We start from the raw sequence: 20,309 nt of genomic DNA, 5'->3' as shown, positions 1-20,309 counted from the left end.
TCAGTAGACTTTTGGTGTGGTATCTGGAAGTTTCAGAACTGGTCTGAAAGACGGACTGCCTGTTTGTCCTTCAGGGTGGAAGGAAGCAGGGTGAACCAGCTTTGCAGGCTTCCATAGCTCGCTGGATTAAGGAGGTGGTCACAGGAGCCTATATGGAAGCAGGAAAACCATTACCTTCTTAGGTTAAAGCTCATTCCACTAGGGCTCAGGCGGACTCATGGGTGGAAGTTAGACTGCTGTCACCTGTCGATATCTGCCAAGCGGTGATGTGCTCCTCCTTGCACACTTTCTCCAGATTCTATTGCTTGGACATACAGGCCCGAGTGGATTCAACCTTTGGAAGGATGGTGTTAACCGGACCATGGGCAGCCTCCTACCCCGATTGGGAGTAGCTTTTGTACATTCCATTGGTCCTGAGTCCATCTGGCTAAACACTAGGAAATGGAGACATTACTTACCTGATAATTTAGTTTTCCTTAGTGAGTTAGATGGACTCAGCATCCCACCTCTGTCTGCCCAAGAACGGTGCCAAGAATTCACCTGGGAAGTAGATATCTATTCCAAGAGATTATAGGTAAACTGTCATCCAATCTCTAAATCAGGGAATCTATATCTGGCTGGGGTTCAGTGTTTATGATTGGTTGAGTACAGTTACGTTTATCCATTTTTAATCATATTTTAAATTAGATTTTTTCAGTAGTATGTCCCAGTGGCTTTTGAAGAGAATACTGAAGGGCAGAGATCACTGCAGGGGTCTATCTAGGGTGATGTCAGCTTTGAAATCTGACTCCATCTCCATCTGCTGGCAGGGGAGCATAACCCATTGGTCCTGAGTCCATTTGTCTACACTAAGAAAAATGAAATTATCAGGTAAGTAATTTCTCCAATGGAATATTTAAGAAAAAAAACCATAGGGTCTTTAGGGATTTGTTCTTCTGCAATATCCCCGTTTGGTCGGAATGAATCAAATTGCACGCTATGCTACTCAAACGATTGGCAAGGATTTTAGCCAGAATTTTTAGATCTAGATTTAGAAGAGAAATGCGCCTGTATGAGTCACACAAAGTGGTATCTTTACCCAGTTTAGCTAATATGGTAATTCCCGCCCGATTTGCATCATCAGCTATATAACCTGACCCCAACAAACTGTTAAACGATGCTGTCAGCGGACGTACCGCCACAGAGCTTAACTTCTTGTAAAACCCTGCTGAGAACCCATCGATACCTCAGGATTTCCCAGGGTTCAATTCTTTAATGACCTGAGTGATCTCAAATTTGGAGATTTCTTTATTAAAGCATTCTTGTTGAGTGTGATCAATCTTGGGCATATTAATACCTGCCAAGCAAGTGACAATATCTGCTTGAGAGATATCTTCTCTTTTAGAATATAACTCTTGATAAAATTGGATAAACCTAGACCTAATACTGTCACTGTCGGACAGCATCTGTCCAGTTTTATCCTTAATTTTAAGAATTTGATTATGAACATCCCTGGCTTTGTCTGGCTAAAAATCTACCAGCTTTATTTCCCTGTTCAAAAAACTCTTGTTTAGCCTTATCTAATTTATTTATTTATTTATAGGCTTTTATATGCCGAAGTATTGGTGAAGGCCTTCACTCCAGTTTACATTTTTAACAACGAGATACAATAACAATCAAATAGCAATTTTAACATTTAACATGTAACATTTAACATGTAACATTAATGAGATACATTAACAGTCAAAATAGCAACTTTAATGTGTAAGAGTTTATGGCGGAGATATGTATTGAAATCGGTTGATCAACTTAAGTGCAAGGGCTGGAGATAAACTATGGAAAAGATCTTAATAAGGAGAGAGAAAAATAAACAGTAGTGAGTCAGGAGAGGGTGCTAGAAACATCAGTTAACACATGGTTCAGAAGTGGTAATGAGTGAGCGGGTGTTTGGGGGGAGTTAAGATAGATTGTGACAGGGGGGTGGTGGGAGGGATTAGAGGAGAGTGGAAGGTGACGAAAAAGGTAGGGGAACTGCTGTAGTTGTCGTATATGTTGGTTTATCCAGTCCCATCTTTATAAGCTTGTTTGAAAAGCCATGTTTTGAGTAATTTTTTGAATAGAATGGTGTTGTTTTGAGTCCAGAGGTTGGATGGAAGGGAGTTCCAGAGGTGGGGTCCGGCTATTGAGAATGCTCTTTTTCTGGTGGTGGTTAGTTTGGCTGAGTTGACTGGTGGGATTTCGAGTCGTGTTTTGTTGGTTGATCTTGTGCATTGATGGGGATGGTGAATTTGGATTAGGGAGATGAAGCAATCGTAGTCATTGTGGTGAATTGCGTTGTGTATAATTGTCAGTGTTTTGTCCCCTACTGCTATCTCCTGCAATTCCATCCGCAGCTTATCTAGTTGTTGACCAGTCTGTGAGTCTGCCCATCTCTTATGCTGTGATTCTGCCCTCATGGGCAGCCTCTTACCTTCTCTCTGCCTGCCCCGCAGTCCGGAGGCCACAGTCACTGGTCTTCCTTGCGGCTGGAGCCGCTCCTCAGTCTGCCCTCTGCGGCTTGAGAGCTGCCGACGACGCTGGGCCTGTTCCTCAGCCCCGCCCTACTCTTCAGCGTTAGCAGCAGTGTGGCCGCAGTCCATGGTTCTGCTTCCTGTTTCCTGCTTCCTTCCTAGGGGGCGAGGCTGCGTCCTCTTTGGTGATTTAAAGGGCCAGCATAGGAGTGGCCCATTGATGACCTCAATTCCTGGAAACTCCCTCATCTGCCTATATAAAGGTCTTGGATTCATTCATACCTTACCTTCGCAACAAGCCAGTCTTCTGAGGAGCTTTTCCTTCCTCTTGGGCTCCAATGTCCTGCTCTTGCTTGGTGTTCCAGTATTTCAAAGGATCCCTCTTCGTTTTGTCTCTGCTGTTCTTAATCTCCGTCTCTGATGTCCTGATGTTTCCAAGTCCTCCGTCTTTATGTCCTAATGTTCCCGACGTCCTCCGTCTCTGCCATCCTGATGTTCCGGAAGGCCTGATGTCCTCGGTGGGCTGTGTAGGGTGCCTTGAGGGACAGTGCCCATCTGTCTTCGTCCAAGTCATCCCAGTTCCTCCTGTCTCGTCTGGATTTCCCAAGGCCCGTAAGAGATATCCTTGCCTCTGACATTTATGATGCCCTGAGCCTCCATCTACTCTAGTTCCAGATGCCTTCTATGGGTGGGCTTCCATCCGCTTTCCTTTCCGGATGTCCTGACGTCTTTCGTTCCTGTTGTCGATGCCTTGTGTTCTACTCCCGAGTCCTGAAGTCTTTGTCTCAGCCTTCAAGCTTCAGTCCTTGTCCATTCTAGTCTCCTGTCCAGCCTGCTGTTTCTGTTGCTACCCAGTGGCAAGTTCAAAAGGGCATGGAGTAGTCAGAGGACCTCTCAGAGACCAACCATGTTTGGTTGGTCTCACTAGGCAGGCAGGTCGGCAGGGGCCTGGTCGTCTCCAACCCTAGACGAGGTCCTTCTTACCGCAAAGGGGCACACATCTTACCCCCTAGCGCTCCTTGCCAGCAGAGCGTAACATCTTATACTTAATTTCCAATTTACCGAACTTCGCCAAAAGATCTATTCTTTTCCTCTCCTTCACTTTCTTCAAGTAAGGTGACCTTGCTATCAATTTACCTCTAGCTACTGCTTTAAAGCAATCCCAGGGAATACCATCAGATACTTCCCCGTCTCATTATCCTCCAAATACTGCCCCATTTCCCTGCACAGACTTTCACAATAACTGTTATCATCCAATAGACTTTTATTGAGCCTCCATTAACGCTCCCCATTTTGCCCTCCCAATCCTTTAAAGGAAATCCAAATAGCCACATGGTCTGACCACATAATGGCCTTGATCCTCATAATCCTCACCTTATTAACCAAAGCTTTGTCAATCAGAAAAAAATCAATCCTAGAATAAACCTTATGAGCATTTGAATAAAAAGTATAATCTTTCTCCGAGGGGTGAAAGAGGTGCTAAACATTGACCAAATGCCACTCTGCCATAAACAATTTTAGATCTTTTCTGTTAACCCACGAGTGCCCCCCACCCCCTCTGCTCGTATCTAAAAACAGGTGTCTGGTAAGGTTGAAATCCCCCCCCCCCCCCCCCCAATTACAAGGGAGCCTTCCATCCACTGTTGCAGAGTTTTGGAGAGCCCTTTCAGGAATTGCCCTTGCCCCATATTAGGCGTATAAACATTCACCACCGTATAGACATCCTTACCCAACCAAAATTTAATTATAAGGTATCTGCCGTCCAGATCTCTCAGAACAGAGAGCACATCAACCATCACATTTTTGGAAAAAAGAATACCCACCCCACAATACTTGTTGGCCACCGTAGCAGCTGCAAAAAACTGTAAAGGGAAATGTTGAGAGGCAAGCAGCTTTTCCTACTTTTTCTTTAAATGCGTTTCCTGACATCATCATACATCTACTTGATTGGTAATAGCATATTATTTATTTATTTATTTTAAAGTTGTTTTTTTTATACCAACATTCATTTGCATATCACATCAATTTACATGGAACAATTTTAACAGCAACATATGAAATTAGCATTGAACAGTAACAGAACAAGTGGGGAGGGGGAGGTAATGTTTCAAGACCATGAAGGCAGGTTGCACCAGTTTAAACTGCAGTTGTTAACTGGAAGGGAATAAGTTAAAGTGGTAAGGCGATAGATAATCTGGATGCAACAATTGTACAGAAAGGTTGTAACAGTAGCATTATTTAATATAATGTGGAAGAAGAGTAAATGTGTGGGTGGGGTTATGCGAAGGCCTGCTTGAAAAGCCAAGTTTTCAGGGTTTTTTTTAAATTTCTGGGTGCAGTGTTCTTGGCGCAGGTCAGGGGGGCATTGAGTTCCAGATGGATGGTCCTGCAATGGATGGTTCACGTTCTTTCGTTGTGATCAGATGAGTGAGGCTAGGAGAGGGTGTGTGTAGGGTTCCCTTTTAAGAAGATCTGGTGGGTCTGTTAGAGGTGTGGAAGTGAAGGGAGTCATTTAGCCAGTGCATGTTTTGGTTGTGTAGGGTTTTATGTATGATTGTGAGCATCTTGTAGAGAATTCGGAATGAGATTGGGAGCCAGTGGAGAGCTCTGTGGTTGGGGGTGATATGATCTTTTTGCAAGTGTTATCTTGTAGCAAATGCTTCTTCTTGGTATAAGTATTAAGCCTTTTCACATTTCAGGACATTAATTTTAACTCCCCCGTGGTTACAATTCCTTCCACGCTCCCTGAAATCCACCCATGCACGTGCCCAATCACAGCTAAACTGCACCTCCTCCAATAGATTCTTAAATTATAGGGAACTACCCCAAGGGTGTTTACACCAAAAGAAATATCCCTCATAGCCTCCCACATAAATCCCCCTTCCCCTGCCAACACACACCATCTCCCGCCTGAAGGAATGGTGTCACCCATCACATCCCCGCAGCCCATTAACCTCCCTCCTCCCCTGTGCTCACAGTAAGATCATAATCCCTCCCCATGCAGATCAAAACTATAGCCATTTGTTAGTTGCCAAACAAGTCAAAAAGACATTCTCCATGCTCTAAAACTTTAATTAACCAGGAAAAGAAAACCATGAAAGACCAATTTCAGAAAATATCGGTCCCCTTAGCAGAATGAACTAGACAGCTCCCGCAAGCTGTAACCAACTGAATCAGAAAGCTGCTCAGGTTGCTGCTTCTTTAGACGAGGAGGATCCCCCTCGAGTTGCTCCATAGGCGCTTCCCACCAGATTGTACACTTGGAATCGATGGGAACTCTCCTGAGCAGATGCCGCAGCAGCCAGCTTCTCATTAAAACTCGAAGACTTCAACAGTCCCGCAGCCTGGAGAATTTTCAACGACTCTTCCACGGACTTTACCGGACACTTGTATCGATGGTGACCAGCTTGGAGAACCTCACAAAATTCACTCAGTTTCTTGATTATGACTGGAAAAAGATCTTGGAAAACTTCCACCTTATGCCCGTGCCTCTGCAGAAATTTAAATGTCCTCTCTTGAATCATTATCTTTTCCTTAATCGCATACTTGTGGAAGCAGACCACTATGCCCCTGGGGTCATTCCCTCTTGGTCTGGCTAGCAATTTATATGCCCTATCCAAAAGTATCTTGGGCACCTCTTCACCATTCGGTGAGGTCAAGATCAGGGAGCAAATATCTTTCACAACCTTTTCACAGTCCATGGACAGTTCTCCTTCAGGAACTCCCCAAAACCTCACTCCCCCTCTCAGACCTATTTTCCAGGTCCTCTAGCCAGTCCCGATAAACTCCAGTGTCAGCTTTTAAATGTTTCAGCTCTTGCTGCTTGCTGTCCTGTGCAGTCTCTTGTTCACAAGCCGGTGTTCAACAGCCTCCACGTGCTCCCCAAGCTCGGCATATTCATGCCGCAACTCAGCCGCCATCAATTGCAATTTATGTATTAAAGACCCCATTCCTTCCCACAGCTCACTAAACCATTCCTGGAAGTCCTTGTGGGACGGCGCTGGGTCGATTGACATAGTCTCTGCTCCCGGTAGCGACACACTCATTGATCGATGCAGCACTACGCTCCTCTACTCCCCTGCATCTTCTTCCATGAGGCCTCCTGATTTTTTTGTTGCCGCAGAATCGAAAGAAAATTGCTTCAGCTCTGCAATTTTCTTCTGGACTGACATCACAGAGCCTAGATTAGTCGAAGCGCTGCATTTAGGAGCACGACACAGGCAGATTGCTCCACGATAGGAGGGATGATATCGATCGGGTACAGGAGCTCTGGTTTCAGGCTGTCATTAGGATAGGCGACGTCACTTCCTCTTTTAAAAAGCAATTTACTTGTACTGTCCCATCAATTTAATTTATTGATTGGTTGATTTAAGATTTGTCACACTATAGCCACCAAGTCACTAAAAATATTCTTCCCTGCATAAGTAACCTTATGGTTCATCTGTATTATAGCGAGACAGATGGGGCTCGGATGTGTCGCAGAGGTGGCCATCTTGGGCTGGGGAAGAAAGGATGGCCCTTCTGGTGACCCCTGCTGGTTCAAGAACAGCACTGAGGGGACAGTCTTGCAGGAGACATCCCTTCAAAGCTTGATCAATATGGGACCTTTTTGTGTCTCAGGCATGCCTCTAAGGTGGAAAAATAGGGGATAGAGGGAATGTTTCATGTACAATGTAGTGAAGTGCAGAAAATTAATCTAAGCAAAGAGTGGCAAAAAGCTTTTTTTAATGTAAAGCCATTGGTCCATCTGCCCCATACTTCCACCTTCTTCTGTCTTCCTCTCCCTCCTGTCCTCAGCAAGGTCTGCAATGCAGTCCTAAACTTTATACAAACGTAAATCACTAAAATGAAAATTAGACCTTACTCTAAATGTTGTTAATTTTTTTGGTCCAAGTTTCAAAGTACCATGGCAGTTATGGGTCATAATAAGTTATAACCACAAGAAAAATTCCATGCAGAGATTCTAAGATGTGTACAGTACATGCAAGAAAGCTGATGCTGATTAAAACCTCAAGCATTTTACATTTTCATCAGCAAGTAAGCACTGAACAAATGCCAAAGCATATATCACTGCATGCAGTGTTTTCCCCCAATAAACATTTGCTTGCCTTTTTGAGTGGAAGTAGCATCTTAGACTGTTTTCTCCGGTAGGAAAATGCTTTGATAAATCATGTCACTAGTGTTATAGCCAACCAAAATGGTTCCCTGGGTGATGTGATGCATTTTCTTTCATCCTCCAGGAGAGCACATGACAGAGAATGAGCTTGCTGAGTACCTCTCGACCCTGCTGGGCGCAAATCCAGAGGGGGGAAGCCTAGAGTTGGGAAGCTATGATTTGACAGGTATTGTATATTAGCAACTAGTAAACTGTGCAACCGAAAGATCAGTCCAACAAATGGTTTATGGATTTTCTAGGTATTTTATCGAAGTTGTGTAGACATCTAGTTTTAATGTAACTCTTTTCAATATTTTGGGCCTTGCAGTTTCCTTCTGGGTCTTGAGGTTTCCAGTTAATAGCACTGGCTCCTACTTGGGCTGAAAAGCACAGAGCACAGTTTCATCTGGAGTCCAGTACACATGTTACTAGCCAGTAGGTGTCACTGTTGTGTGATGGCTGATTCTCCCTTCCCTCCAGGACTGTGAAAGCTTCTTCTGTAGCATCCTGTGCTGGCACAAGAAGTAGAAACTGGCCTTGGGAATGAAAAGCTGATCTCGTGCACACCACAGCACTGCTGTTGAGCCATCAGCTCAGCCCCTGTTTTCTTTTTAAACCCTTGCCCTCTGACAGTTTTTAGAAAGTGGTTTGAGCTTAGTTCAGTTCTTAGTAGACAGGTATCGATATTACTCAACCCACCATAACAAATAGCATCCCAATCGGAGAATTCAAGAATGAAATCAACGTGGAAAGCGCATTTCTTTGCACTCCTTAAAGTCATGCCCAAGAAGCAAGAAGGTAGGTGATCTAAAAAAGCCGTTAGGAAAACAAAAGGGAATAGATGCCAAGGTCTTTTTCAATTCTTTATTGAGGTGGAGACGTGTATAAAATAAGACAGCCCGACTCAGGCCGAGTTTCGCCGCTCTCACAGCGGCTGCCTCAGGGGCTTAGATATATATTTGGACTCAGGGTGGCTAAACAAGCTTCTAGCTTGTGTTTCAATATAGTCTGCACATAATCCGCAGTGGCGTTGAATCTTATCTCTTTAAAAGAAAATCATAATCATAATAGTGTAGATTCGATTCATCTATTGGCTCCTTGTGCTTCATATGAGTCCAAATATATATCTAAGCCCCTGAGGCAGCCGCTGTGAGAGCGGCGAAACTCTGCCTGAGTCGAGCTGTCTTATTTTATACACGTCTCCACCTCAATAAAGAACTGAAAAAGACCTTGGCATCTATTCCCTTTTGTTTTCCTTAAAGGCATGCCTCCAGGACAAGGTTTAGGCATACTGGCCAGCTTGCTCTGCCACTGTTCAGGCTATACCTGTTCTACGGATAAACATTCCATGTAAAAGCTGAAAAAAAATGCTTTTACTGTATGGAACACTTAATTTAAAGCACCAGTACAAGTAGAAAAACATTAACTGCAAGTTAGCACAAACTTAAATTCTTAAGTTTTCCCTTTATTGTTGTGTGGTGTATGTCATATCTAAGGAAATAATGATGTTTAATTAGTTTGAAAGCTTCTGCTACTTTTCCAGTCCCACCCTTATATATCTCATTCTCTCATGTTGCCTCAGTGGTGCTCTTTATCAAAACTCCATGCCAGTATCACATGCTACATGAGTGTAGAAACAAATAAATAAATAACATGTTTCCTAGTGTGTAGACAGATGGACTCAGGACCAGTGGGTTAAGCTCCCCTGCCAGCAGATGGAGTCAGAGGAAGCTGATGCCACAGTATATATACTCCCGCAGTGACTCCAGCTTGCTGTATTCTCCGTCTCCAGTAGATGGTGGACGTACATCTCCCTATGGGGATTGCTTCTGCTTCATTTTGGAAGGAGAAATTTGACTTAAGGAAAAGAAAGCCCCGCTCTCCTGCGGGGAGAGGTCCCTCCCCCAGTTGAGAATTCCTGAGGTGATTTCCATGGTCCCTCCAGGGGTGTGCCTTGGTCTGGTAGCTGGGTTTCCCAATGTGGACCTAGCTGCTCATTCAGCTGAAAGGCATCAGGTGCAGGAGGCTGAGCACAGCAGTGAGAGCAGATGCCCCCCCCCCCCCCCCCGCAGCCGGAGACCGTCTCTGTACTAGGCTGGTAAGCACTGAGCTCAGGGAAGATTTAAAAAAAAATAAAAAATTAAAAGTTTTACCTTTGGAAACGGAGACAATTAGAGGAGTTTTAGGACTTCCTCCAGAATCTGTGCTCAGCATGCCGTCCCAACATTCGTTCACACTCCCATTAGGGTTGGGGAACTGGGCAGCCTGGTGAGCTGAGCAGTCCCAGTGAGCTAGGCCCCGCAGTTAGGCTTTTTGCCTGCACACCATGTGGTAGGCCTTGGCGGCATTTTCGTGTGCTCCTGTCGTGTGCGCAGTGCATCGACTCTGTGCCCGTGCGCTCAGTTTTGGGCACGCCTTTTGCGCACAGATTTTTGAATTGTTTCAAACACTTTAGCTTGATGCACAAGTTATGCATGTGCCTGGCTGCGCTTATTTCTCCGGCACTTAATTTTTGTGCGCGAGCCGTTTAGACGAATGTTTACCACCACGATGGCACCGATAAACAAGAAGCCTAAGTGTCTTTCTCTTTGTGTTGCCTGTCATATTAGGGCTTCTCAGCCTGACCTTGTAATAAATCAGCTTAGTTGACAAGCTAGGAGTTAGCAATCTGATGTAAATCTGCTGTTAGTTAGACTGCGGAGTAGCAATCTGTTATTAATGGCTCCTAAAGAAGGAGGAGTCAGCAATCTTGTAGTGACTCAGATATCATCTTGCTAAGGAGTACCAATCTGTAATGAATCTGATATAGTTGTGGGTGGATCCGTGGGCCGGTGGCAGATGACTGCACCCTCGGGAGGATATCCCAAGAGGGACCACTGGCTAGGCTTGAGTATGGAGACAGACACACATTAGTTCTTTTATTAAACAGGTGATGAAGCCACCAGAGGTGGCAGTAGTGAGCTGATAAGCCCGGCAGGGCTGCAGTCCCTCAGGCACTGGAACCGCGATCCAGGATGGCTGAGCTGCTGAGAAACTATAGAAACTGAGTAGGCAGAATTCATGAACAGAACTAGATGACAAATCTCACATAAGGTCTCAAGGAAGCTCAGGAGCTGGAAAGGTTTAGGCCCTCGAGGAGCGAGTACCTGGTTCCAGGGAAAGCTCTGAGAGTGAGATGGTGACTCACAATTGTTTGTAGCAGCGATAGCTTCCAGGCAGTAGAGAATCTTCAGAGTGTCCAGGAACATGGGCCCTCGAGGAGCGAGTACCGGTTCCTATCTGTAATCTGAAAGGTAAAGAGAGAGCGAGGCCCCCGAGGAGCGGGTACCTCTGGTAAGTCCGAAGAGGCAGAGTAGCTTGGGAAGCATAGCCGAAGCAATCCCCTTGCTAACTCGCAGGCCGATACAGTAAAGTGCGGCCACGGTTACCCCGCTCCTAACCCGCTTTCTACTCACTTTCCAGCCGCGTTAGCCCTTCCTGCGATCCACAATCCCCTTTAACCGATTCTTTCCACCTCTTTAAATCACCGGGTAACCCCTTCCGCACGCGGCATGTATATTACATGTAAACAATCGAATTAGCTATTCCCTCCCATACAGTAACGTGCGCCCCGACTATCGCTTTTTTACCCTGCTGTTTTGCCGCGCGTTTAACCTGCTCATTTACCGCTTACCCTTACCCCTGCGTTAGAGGCAGGGGTAAGGGTAGGCGGCAAACTTTCCCCCAAAAGGAAACCTCTAAAAACCTAAAATCCCCTCCTCCCGAAGCGACTCGACATTACTTTTTGTTGTTTTCTTACTTTTTGTTGCTTTCAGCTCCTTCCCTTCTCTGCAGTCCTCCGGAGGGGGCAGCCGGCGGTGAAAGCGGCTTGCAGCGTTCCCCCCCCCCCCCCCGCGCAGGTCCCGGTTCTCCTGGCTCGGCCCTCATCAAATTGTCAAGTCGGGTGAGAGCCCACTGTTCTGTGCCCTCTCCTGTCATGGCACTCATTTTTATGAGCACGCGTGCGGCTAGAACAGGCGGCTCCGCAGGATGTATTTTATTTTTTATTTTCCAGCAGAGGGATTCTTAAAATTTGGTAATTTCATCTTTCATCCAACTTTTCAACAAAATCAGCACAAAAGTTGAGGTATATGTATTATCACACTTCATTTTTTTAAACTGGCAGATTCCTTTCTCACTTACACTCACACACAGAAGCTCCATTCCTTTCTCACATATACATCACATACACACACACACACACACACACACAGAAGCTCCATTCCTTTCTCACATATACATCACATACACACACACACACACACACACACACACACACAGAAAGAAGATTGGCGCAGCCGGTCTAGCTGATCATGTGGCCGAAGAAAGGAAGATCAGTGCAGCCGGAGACCAGCCGCCGAGACTTAAGGGGCGCCGCGGCAGGCAGCCAGCCCCCGACTCTCCCTGCCTCCCCCCCAGTGCCACCCTCCCGACGCCCCCCCTGGTGGTCCAGCGGAGGGTCCGGGAGCAATCTGCCACTAAGCAAAATGGCGCCGGTGGCCTTCAGCCCCTGTCACATGTTAGGGGCTAAAGGTCACCGGCGCCATTTTGCTTAGTGGCAGCAGAGGCCCCGGGAGCAGCAGATCGCTCCCGGGACCTCCGCTGGACCACCAGGGGGGGCGTCGGGAGGGTGGCACTGGCGGGGTGGCAGGGCGAGTCGGGAGCTGGCTGCCTGCCGCGGCGCCCCCTAAATCTCAACGCTTGGTCTCCATCTAGGCGAGTCGAAGGCTGGCAGAATTTTGAAAGGGCACTTTTTGCCCTTTCAAAATTCTGCTGCCTGCCACGGTGCCCCCTAAGTCTCGGCGAGCTAGGCACAGGCCTAGCTCGCCTAGTGGTTCCGCCGGCCCTGAGGCAGAGCCAGGTGTTTTGGCGCCCCCTTCGACCCGGTGCCCGGGGCGGCCGCCCACCCCTCGCTACGCCACTGATCTGAACCCATTTCACAAGAGCTCAGTCTTCTTCTTGGGCAGAGGCGATGGCTGTATATCCCATAAACATTTGAAAAGCTGTGATGCAATCTTCTTTACATTCTTTTACAAAACATTATAGATTAGATGCTCAAGAGATAGAAGACGCTTCTTTTGGAGCAAATGTTCTCAGCGGGTTTAGCATCATCCTCTCCAGAATAAGAGGGCTGTGGTACTTCCCAGTCGATCTGGACTGGTGAAGCAGGATGAGAAAGGAAGAAGGTGTTTATACTTACCTGATAATTTCCTCTCTTATAGTCCTGCCCTACCAGTCTAGAAACTTACCTGAGAAGGCAAAAATGTTATTGATTACAGATCTTTAATAATTATTAAGCACATAAATTTAAATATATGAACTTTTGTACCACCATATATATATAGAAACTTTAAAGAGATTCCTCTTCTAAACTTTTCTAGTTACCTTTGAAAAAAACTTGTAAATTTTAATATTAGGTTCATTTTTTAAAACAGTGGCGTTGTGAGGGGAATAGTGGCTTTAACTGCCCTGCATCACACACAAAGATGTCATAGGAAAAGGACATGTGATCTGCCTCCATCTGCTGGGAGGGAGAGATAAAGCCAATTGTTCTAGACTGGTGTAGCAGGACTAAAGGAAAGGAAATTATAGGGTAAGTATAAATTTCTCCTAAGTGTGTCTTTCAAGTCCACATGTGGGTTTCATAATTTATTACCTCATGTCCTTTATGATAATAAAACTGACAGGTATATTCTGTTGCAGATTCTCTGTGGAGTCTGTTCAGACTTTTATGGTTGATCCATATAACTTCTTTAGAGGGGCCTTCCATGCCATAAAAGGTAAAGTTGGCTCTGAGAAAAGGAGCTAACTTTTCAAAATGACTTGAGGTGCTAAACTCAACACAAATTACTGCTTTCTGGATACAGTGAAGAAGTTTACTCGTATGAGGGCTGTTGAAGCAGCCGATGCATCCACAGAGCTGGCATCTATGCCTCTAAGCCAGGAATGCATGCTAACTGGAAAAGATTACCAACTCAACTTTTCTAGTGTTCAAATCCCTTCTCTAGGCGCCATCTCTGCCAGCTGAGAAGCTATGACTTGGTCCGTGTAGTTTTACTGTACAAAATCCTGATCAGCAGTATAATAACTATTGGTTGTGTAAGAATGCTGGCATCATATCTGTTCACCATCACTGTACTAGCCCAGTGAAATGCTGACTCTCTGTCATCCTAAAGCCAAAGAATTCATTGTGGTGTTATTCTTTTTCCAGATGTATCAACTTTTCTTGAGCAACAAATTCCTGAAGAAATCACAGCAGGCATGTTTGCTACTGAAATCCTTGGTTTACCTATTCCTGCATCTCAGGCAGGAACTAAGGAAGAACATATGGCAATGATGTCTGATATGTCTGTGGAGGGCAGCTGAACTGATCCCATGTTTCTTTCCAACAATAGGTTAACTTTCTACACTTCTTTTCTAAAATTGTCAGCAACTGTTTTTGTACGGCAGGCAATACAGCCACATATTTGACTAAAGACAGTGCCCAAGTAATGAATGTCATTGGTATGATCACACTGCAAAAAAGAAAACCAAGTAGAGCATAGAATGCTACAAAATGAAAGGTTAGCTACTTGAGAAGTTCTGTAAAATCCAAATGCATCAACTAAGCATTCAGAACAGAGCAAACTTGGCATTCTACAGCTCCATTTTTTACAGACCCATTTACAGTTCAATATAAAAGAGAGACCGGAAGATTATTATATCAATAGAACTGTATTAATGTGCTTGTTTGCTACATTTCAACCATCTGAAAGCTCTGGGAAGGCAAAAAGAAAATATATTTTTTACAAGAATATGTACCAGTTAGTATGTTAATGTAGTAACATATCCTAAGTCATCAATGTGTTCAGGGTCTATTGTATTACTATTCTTATTATCCAGAGTTTGCCTTGTTTCTGACTCGAGGAGGAGCTGCTGTTCTCTACATTGGTCCTGTCCTCAGGTGCAAAGATCTAGGACACCAGATTTACAGTAGAAACATTTTTTTGTAAAGCTGTAATGGTACAATCTGGTCGAATGTGGGGCTTTTGCGACCTTTGGTCCTGCTGGCTAAGTAATTCAGCTGACTTTTCCAGAATTATAAAAGTGATACTTTTCAAATGAATTTGAAGATATTCGCTTTAAATATGGCCACCAGCACACTGTTCTGATTTTCCAGCTGTAACTCAGGAATGCTACAGTCTTATGCCACGTTTGTTGGTCTTTCGTTGGGCTTCTGTATATGAGCAGTAAACCGAAGACATTTGCAGGAGGCTCCCTTGCACTGTGCTTGGAATAACGTCTCTAAATCTGGTCCCTAAAGTGAAGGACACTTCAGTCAGACACACTGCCTGGTCTGGAAGATATTCATTTACAAACTCCTGAACAAAATATGATAGTAGGGCTCTAGGAAAGTACCACAGCAAAAAAAGTGCCACAACAGTTATCCTGTTAATTTTAACATATTTGAAGAGTCTGATTTTATAACAGCTTGCGTATAACAACTCTAATTTTCAACGCAGACTTACACGCCTAATTTCACTTTGAAAATTAGTGAGACTGCGTACTTTTCTGCAGCCTAGGCTCAAATATTTACATGAGCTCTTGTAGCAGATGTAAAATGTCCCTGCAAAGATTTTGACATGTACTTTTGAAAATCAAAAGTGTGCACATAAATGATTTCCCTGTCCCAGCCCTGCCCCGGGAACATCTCTTTGCAGTATACATAAAAGTACATGTGCAATCACTTCTGTGCTTACTTTTGCACATACAACCCCCCTGGGTAATTTTCAAAAAGCCCATTTATGCGTGTATGCTTTTGAAAGTCACCCTTAAATGTACCTTAATAAATATTTTATTTTATGTTCCCAGGTCCTAGGTATTCAGCTTTTTAATTGACTAGATTTAGGCATAGCGTAGGCAATTGCCTAGGAAGTCAGATTTTGAAGTTGTCAAGTAGCCAAGACTTAGAAAGGAGTGGGACTCTGCCAGGAGGAGCCTGCTCCTGCCCCCCACTTCAGAGGGATCCCATCCGAGTTCTACTCTCAAGGGGCTCCCACCTTCCAAACTTGCCTATGGGCACCAAAAATCTTAAATCTGCCCCTGATTGTACCCCAGTACACCTTTTTTTTCAAATGTGAACAAAAAAAATATCAGCAGAGTGATAGTATAGTATTTCTATCATAAAAGAAAAGCAAATAAAAGTCTCAAAGTCTTTAAAAAAAAAAAAAAAGACATTGGTTATACGTCTTCCAAGTGTTGATATGATTAGCAATCATCATTTTAACCAAAAGAGTGAAGCAAAGCAACTTCAAGAACTGTTCAGCATGGTTAGATCTGACTCGTGGCTTTTAACAGCGGCACCTGATTATTGCCATCACTGCATGTCATTTTAATCCAGAAAAAATGCAGATCAACTCCTCTTCAGTGTCCCAAGGATACAGTGTTCACTTTTTGATAAAAACACCTCCTGTGGCCTAATATAAGTTGTACAGATGTTGAAACCGATTTATAGCCTGTTATGACAGAGTGGAGTAATAAGAGGGTATGAACTAATTGCTGAAGTAAAGAGGCTTCTCCTATTTGCCCAGCTAGGTGAGCTGCTCCTTTAGGTCAGCAGCAGAGCCCCTGATTGGAAGCCAGACAAACTGGAGGTTCAACTCCACCATTTGCAGTTGGGGAAAAATGGGCTCTGGCAGTGAGGAGTGGTCAGCCAGTGTGGTATGATCATTTGTATGGTGTATACCAGATGTATTCAGCACTGTACAGACACAGAATGGATGGTGCTTACTGTCTAATCAAGACAGACAGCAGGCACAATGAAAAACAAAACTTTGAGTTAAAATAGTGCTGAATGTAACCCTTGAGAGAGGATAAAAAGGGGGGAATTGGGGGGGGGAACTGTTTCTTTCTTAAGCAGGTGTATGACTTGGTGGAGTAATAAGCAAGTAATAAGCAACTTGGCTGATGTACATAGGCTGATGTACATTTGCACAGCTAGGGGAGCTGCTCCTTTAGGTCAGCAGCGGAGTCCCTGCTTGGCAGCCAGACAGCTGCAGTTTGAAAAAAAAAATAGGCTGTGGCACTTCAGAGTGAGCATGAATGTGTTCTGTTTGCTCCACAGAACTAGGTGACAATAGAAGATAGGGAGAGCAAAATAAATACATAGTTTAACTTTATTACATTCCCAAGTACATAAATCTTGAAAAATAAAATAGCAAGGATGGTACCTGTTAATTGTAAAGCCAAACATATTAGGGGAAAAGGGAAAGAAGATTAAATATTATTTTAAATCTGCATTCAGGTCCTGATTTATGATTATTAGATTGGGCTGTGCAGTATAAGATGTAGATAACTAAAACTGAATCAAATTATGCTTTTTGGAAAATTCGTTAGCACATCATGAACTTTTGAAAAATCAAGTGGAGTTTTCTTTTACATTTTCTTTTAAATATCAAATACTTATACCATTGGCATTGAAAGTAGAGGTCATAATATCCAATGCTGTGCTGTATAATACATGATATTTGGGATAACTGTTTTTCTATAGATGCTATATATCTTGGTTTGTGGGTGATCACTGATTTATGAGGATGAGCTGTAAACTAATTATTTTTTGTTTCTGTTGTGTACTCTACATTTTGTCTTATTCTTTTGTTGAGAAAGCAGCATTGCTTAGCAGCTGGGCTAGATTTTTTTTTTTTTTACAGTTTCTGAACACCTTGCGCTGGAAGCCTGCCCTTCAGCCGTCTCCTGTAGGAATATTTACCACTCAGCAGAACACTGTCTAGGAGTCACCAGAGAAAATTGCTACATTAATTTTACTAATTGAATTTAATAAATATAATGCTACAGTCAAATCAATAATCTCCTTCAGTTTACCGATGAGATATTCTCCACCAATCCAAACCAAGAATGGAGAATTTATCCCTTAGAGGATTCTTCTTGATTCCAATTTAAGCGTTCTTTTTCTGTTTCCCTTTGTCTTTCTCCCTGAAATCATCATAATGATTATTTGATCATTTTAATTGTGTTTGTGAAGCAGTCAGACCATTGGGAAAAAAACATAGCCTGATTAGGTGATTTCAATGTACAGGTGAACTCTACTCATCAGTCTCCTGCATGCATTGCAATCCTTGATTTATTACATTCATGGAGGTGGCATCAAGCCATCCGCTCCCCACCCACAAAGCTGGAAACACCATGGATTTACACTTTCTCAATCCCTTCTTTTTTATATTAGATTCCAATCTATGCATCGACGAAGTACTTTGGTTTGACCATGTCTTAATATCTGCTACTGTTCTCTTTTCTACCTCTGCGCAGAATATGCCTGAAGCAAATCCACCTATACTCAAATGCTCACACATAGACTCCAGTCAATTTAAAGAACATCTAAAAACCTCTATGACCTCATTTCCCAGGGAATCCTTAGACAAATATGGGTCTTTATTGGCATGATTCAAAAAGAAACTAAAAACATTGCTCTTTCAACAAGCCTACCCTCCCTCTACTCCCTCCACATGATGTATGAAAACCATTTGTCCATATGACTGTTGACTCTCTTGTAAATATATTGTACATTAGTTCACAATTATTATTAATGTTGTTTACTTTGTCTCTCGTAATACCTTTTAACTTTAATTTTCATAGTTACTGTTTCATGTAAAGGCCCCGCCTATTAGTTTTGAGTTAAATGTACACCGATACGATGTGCAAACGGTTGTCGGTATATAAAAATTGTTAAATAAATAAATAAATAAATGATTCAATGCAGTCTTTTACAGATCATCTTACCCCATTAAAACTCTACAGTTACAAGTGCTCAACAAGAGCCAGATGCTACACACAATCTCTCATGGAGCAAAAACAAACTTTGGAGGGCTGAATCAAGATGGAAGCATAATCCAACCTCTCCCAATAAGAGAACTTATCGTAACCTACTTGCGGGTTGATCCAGTAAAAGTTGTGGGAGAGCGGGCGATTTAATATCGGCCCACATGCAAATGACAGGAGCAGCAGCTGTCAGCGAGTTTGACAGCCGACACTCAATTTTGCCGGTGTCTGTTCTCAAACCTGCTGACAGCCACGAGTTCGGAAACCGGATGCTGGCAAAATTGAGCTTCCAGTTTTCAACCCGCGAGCTGATGGCCGATTTTAAATTTATTTTTTTTTATTTATAATTATTTTTAACTTTTGGGACCTCCGACTTAATATGACCATGATATTAAGTCAGAGAATGTACAGAAAAGCAGTTTTACTACGTTTCTGTGCACTTTCCCGGTGCCGGCAGAAATTAACGCCTACCTTTGGGTAGGCGCTAATTTCTGAAAGTAAAATGTGCGGCTTGGCTGCACATTTTACTTACTGAATCGCGTGGGAATAAATAATAGGGCCATCAACATGCATTTGCATGTTGCGGGCGCTATTAGTTTGGGGGGGGGGGGGGTTGGACACGCGATTTCGACACGCTATTACCAATTACTGAATAAGGGGTAAAGCTAGCGCGTCCAAACGTGGAGTGCACTGTACTGTATCGGCCTATTGATTAGTATAGAGCTGCCACCAACAGAACGAAAAAAGCTCACTGCTCCACTTGCATCAAAAATGCTATGCATAGCACTCGTGAACTTTTTCACATCATTCATTCCTTAACGATTCATCAATACTATTCTGCAATTTGCAGACACTGCACAAGTCTTGTGAGGTAATCACCTCTTTTCTTTCTACCACCCTTGCCAACCTTTGCTCGTTCCCTACGTATACCACCCCCCCCACCTCCCCACCACCACCACCACCAAATAGCAATGATCCAGTTCTTTGGTTTGAGTTTGAATCCGTTTCCACAATTGAAATACTGCACATTATCAACAAATTAAATTCTTCATCTTCACCACTAAACCTGTGCCTTACTGTTTTATTAAAAGTTTCTGGAAATTAGATTCTCATCCCAACAACAAAAATTATCAACATGTTCCCTGTCTTCAGGAAATTTCCCCTCTCAAAAAAGCACTTGTCTGGCCATTACCCAAGCATAATACCACTGATCCCTCAAACTTCTGCCCCATTGTACCTGAAGACTGGAGGGTGGCCAATGTAACCCCAATATTTAAAAAAGGCTCCAGGGGTGATCCGGGTAACTATAGACCAGTGAGCCTGACTTCAGTGCCATGAAAAATAGTGGAAACTATTCTCAAGATCAAAATAGTAGAGCATAAAGAAAGACATGATTTAATGGGACACAGTCAACATGGATTTACCTAAGGGAAGTCTTGCCTAACAAATCTTCATTTTTTTGAAGGGGTTAATAAACATGTAGATAAAGGTGAATCGGTAAATGTAGTGTATTTGGATTTTCAGAAAGTGTTTGACGAAGTTCCTCATGAGAGGCTTCTAAGGAAACTAAAACTCATGGGATAGGAAGTGGTGTCCTTTCATGGATTACAAACTGGTTAAAAGACAGGAAACAGAGAGTAGGATTAAATGGTCAATTTTCTCAGTGGAAAAGGGTAAACAGTGGAGTGCCTCAGGGATCTGTACTTGGACCGGTGCTTTTTTAATATATATATAAATGATCTGGAAAGGAATATGACGAGTGAGGTTATCAAATTTGCGGATGATACAAAATTATTCAGAGTAGTTAAATC

General features: G+C 43.5%; 1 protein-coding gene across 3 annotated transcripts in view; it reads left to right on the top strand.

Moving 5' to 3' along the window:
- WDR66 (WD repeat domain 66) overlaps positions 1-18,753 on the top strand; it is a 135,702-nt gene extending 116,949 nt beyond the window's left edge. Inside the window, exons 21-23 of one of the 3 annotated variants that reach the window (XR_003851890.1) lie at positions 7,730-7,831; positions 13,119-13,276; positions 13,895-14,009. Coding sequence is in view for 2 of the 3 variants with exons in the window: in XM_029570942.1 (XP_029426802.1) it covers positions 7,730-7,831; positions 13,895-14,049 (257 nt within the window). In the remaining variant the exon portion in view is untranslated. Of the gene's footprint in view, positions 1-7,729; positions 7,832-13,118; positions 13,277-13,894 lie in introns of all 3 variants that reach the window. The other 2 variants (XM_029570942.1, XM_029570941.1) reach the window with 2 other exon arrangements.
- The last annotated feature ends 1,556 nt before the right edge of the window (positions 18,754-20,309 follow it).

Source organism: Rhinatrema bivittatum, chromosome 11, assembly GCF_901001135.1.
Source record: "Rhinatrema bivittatum chromosome 11, aRhiBiv1.1, whole genome shotgun sequence".
NCBI classification, from domain to species: Eukaryota; Metazoa; Chordata; class Amphibia; order Gymnophiona; family Rhinatrematidae; genus Rhinatrema; species Rhinatrema bivittatum.
This window is presented reverse-complemented; position numbering and strand designations above follow the sequence as displayed.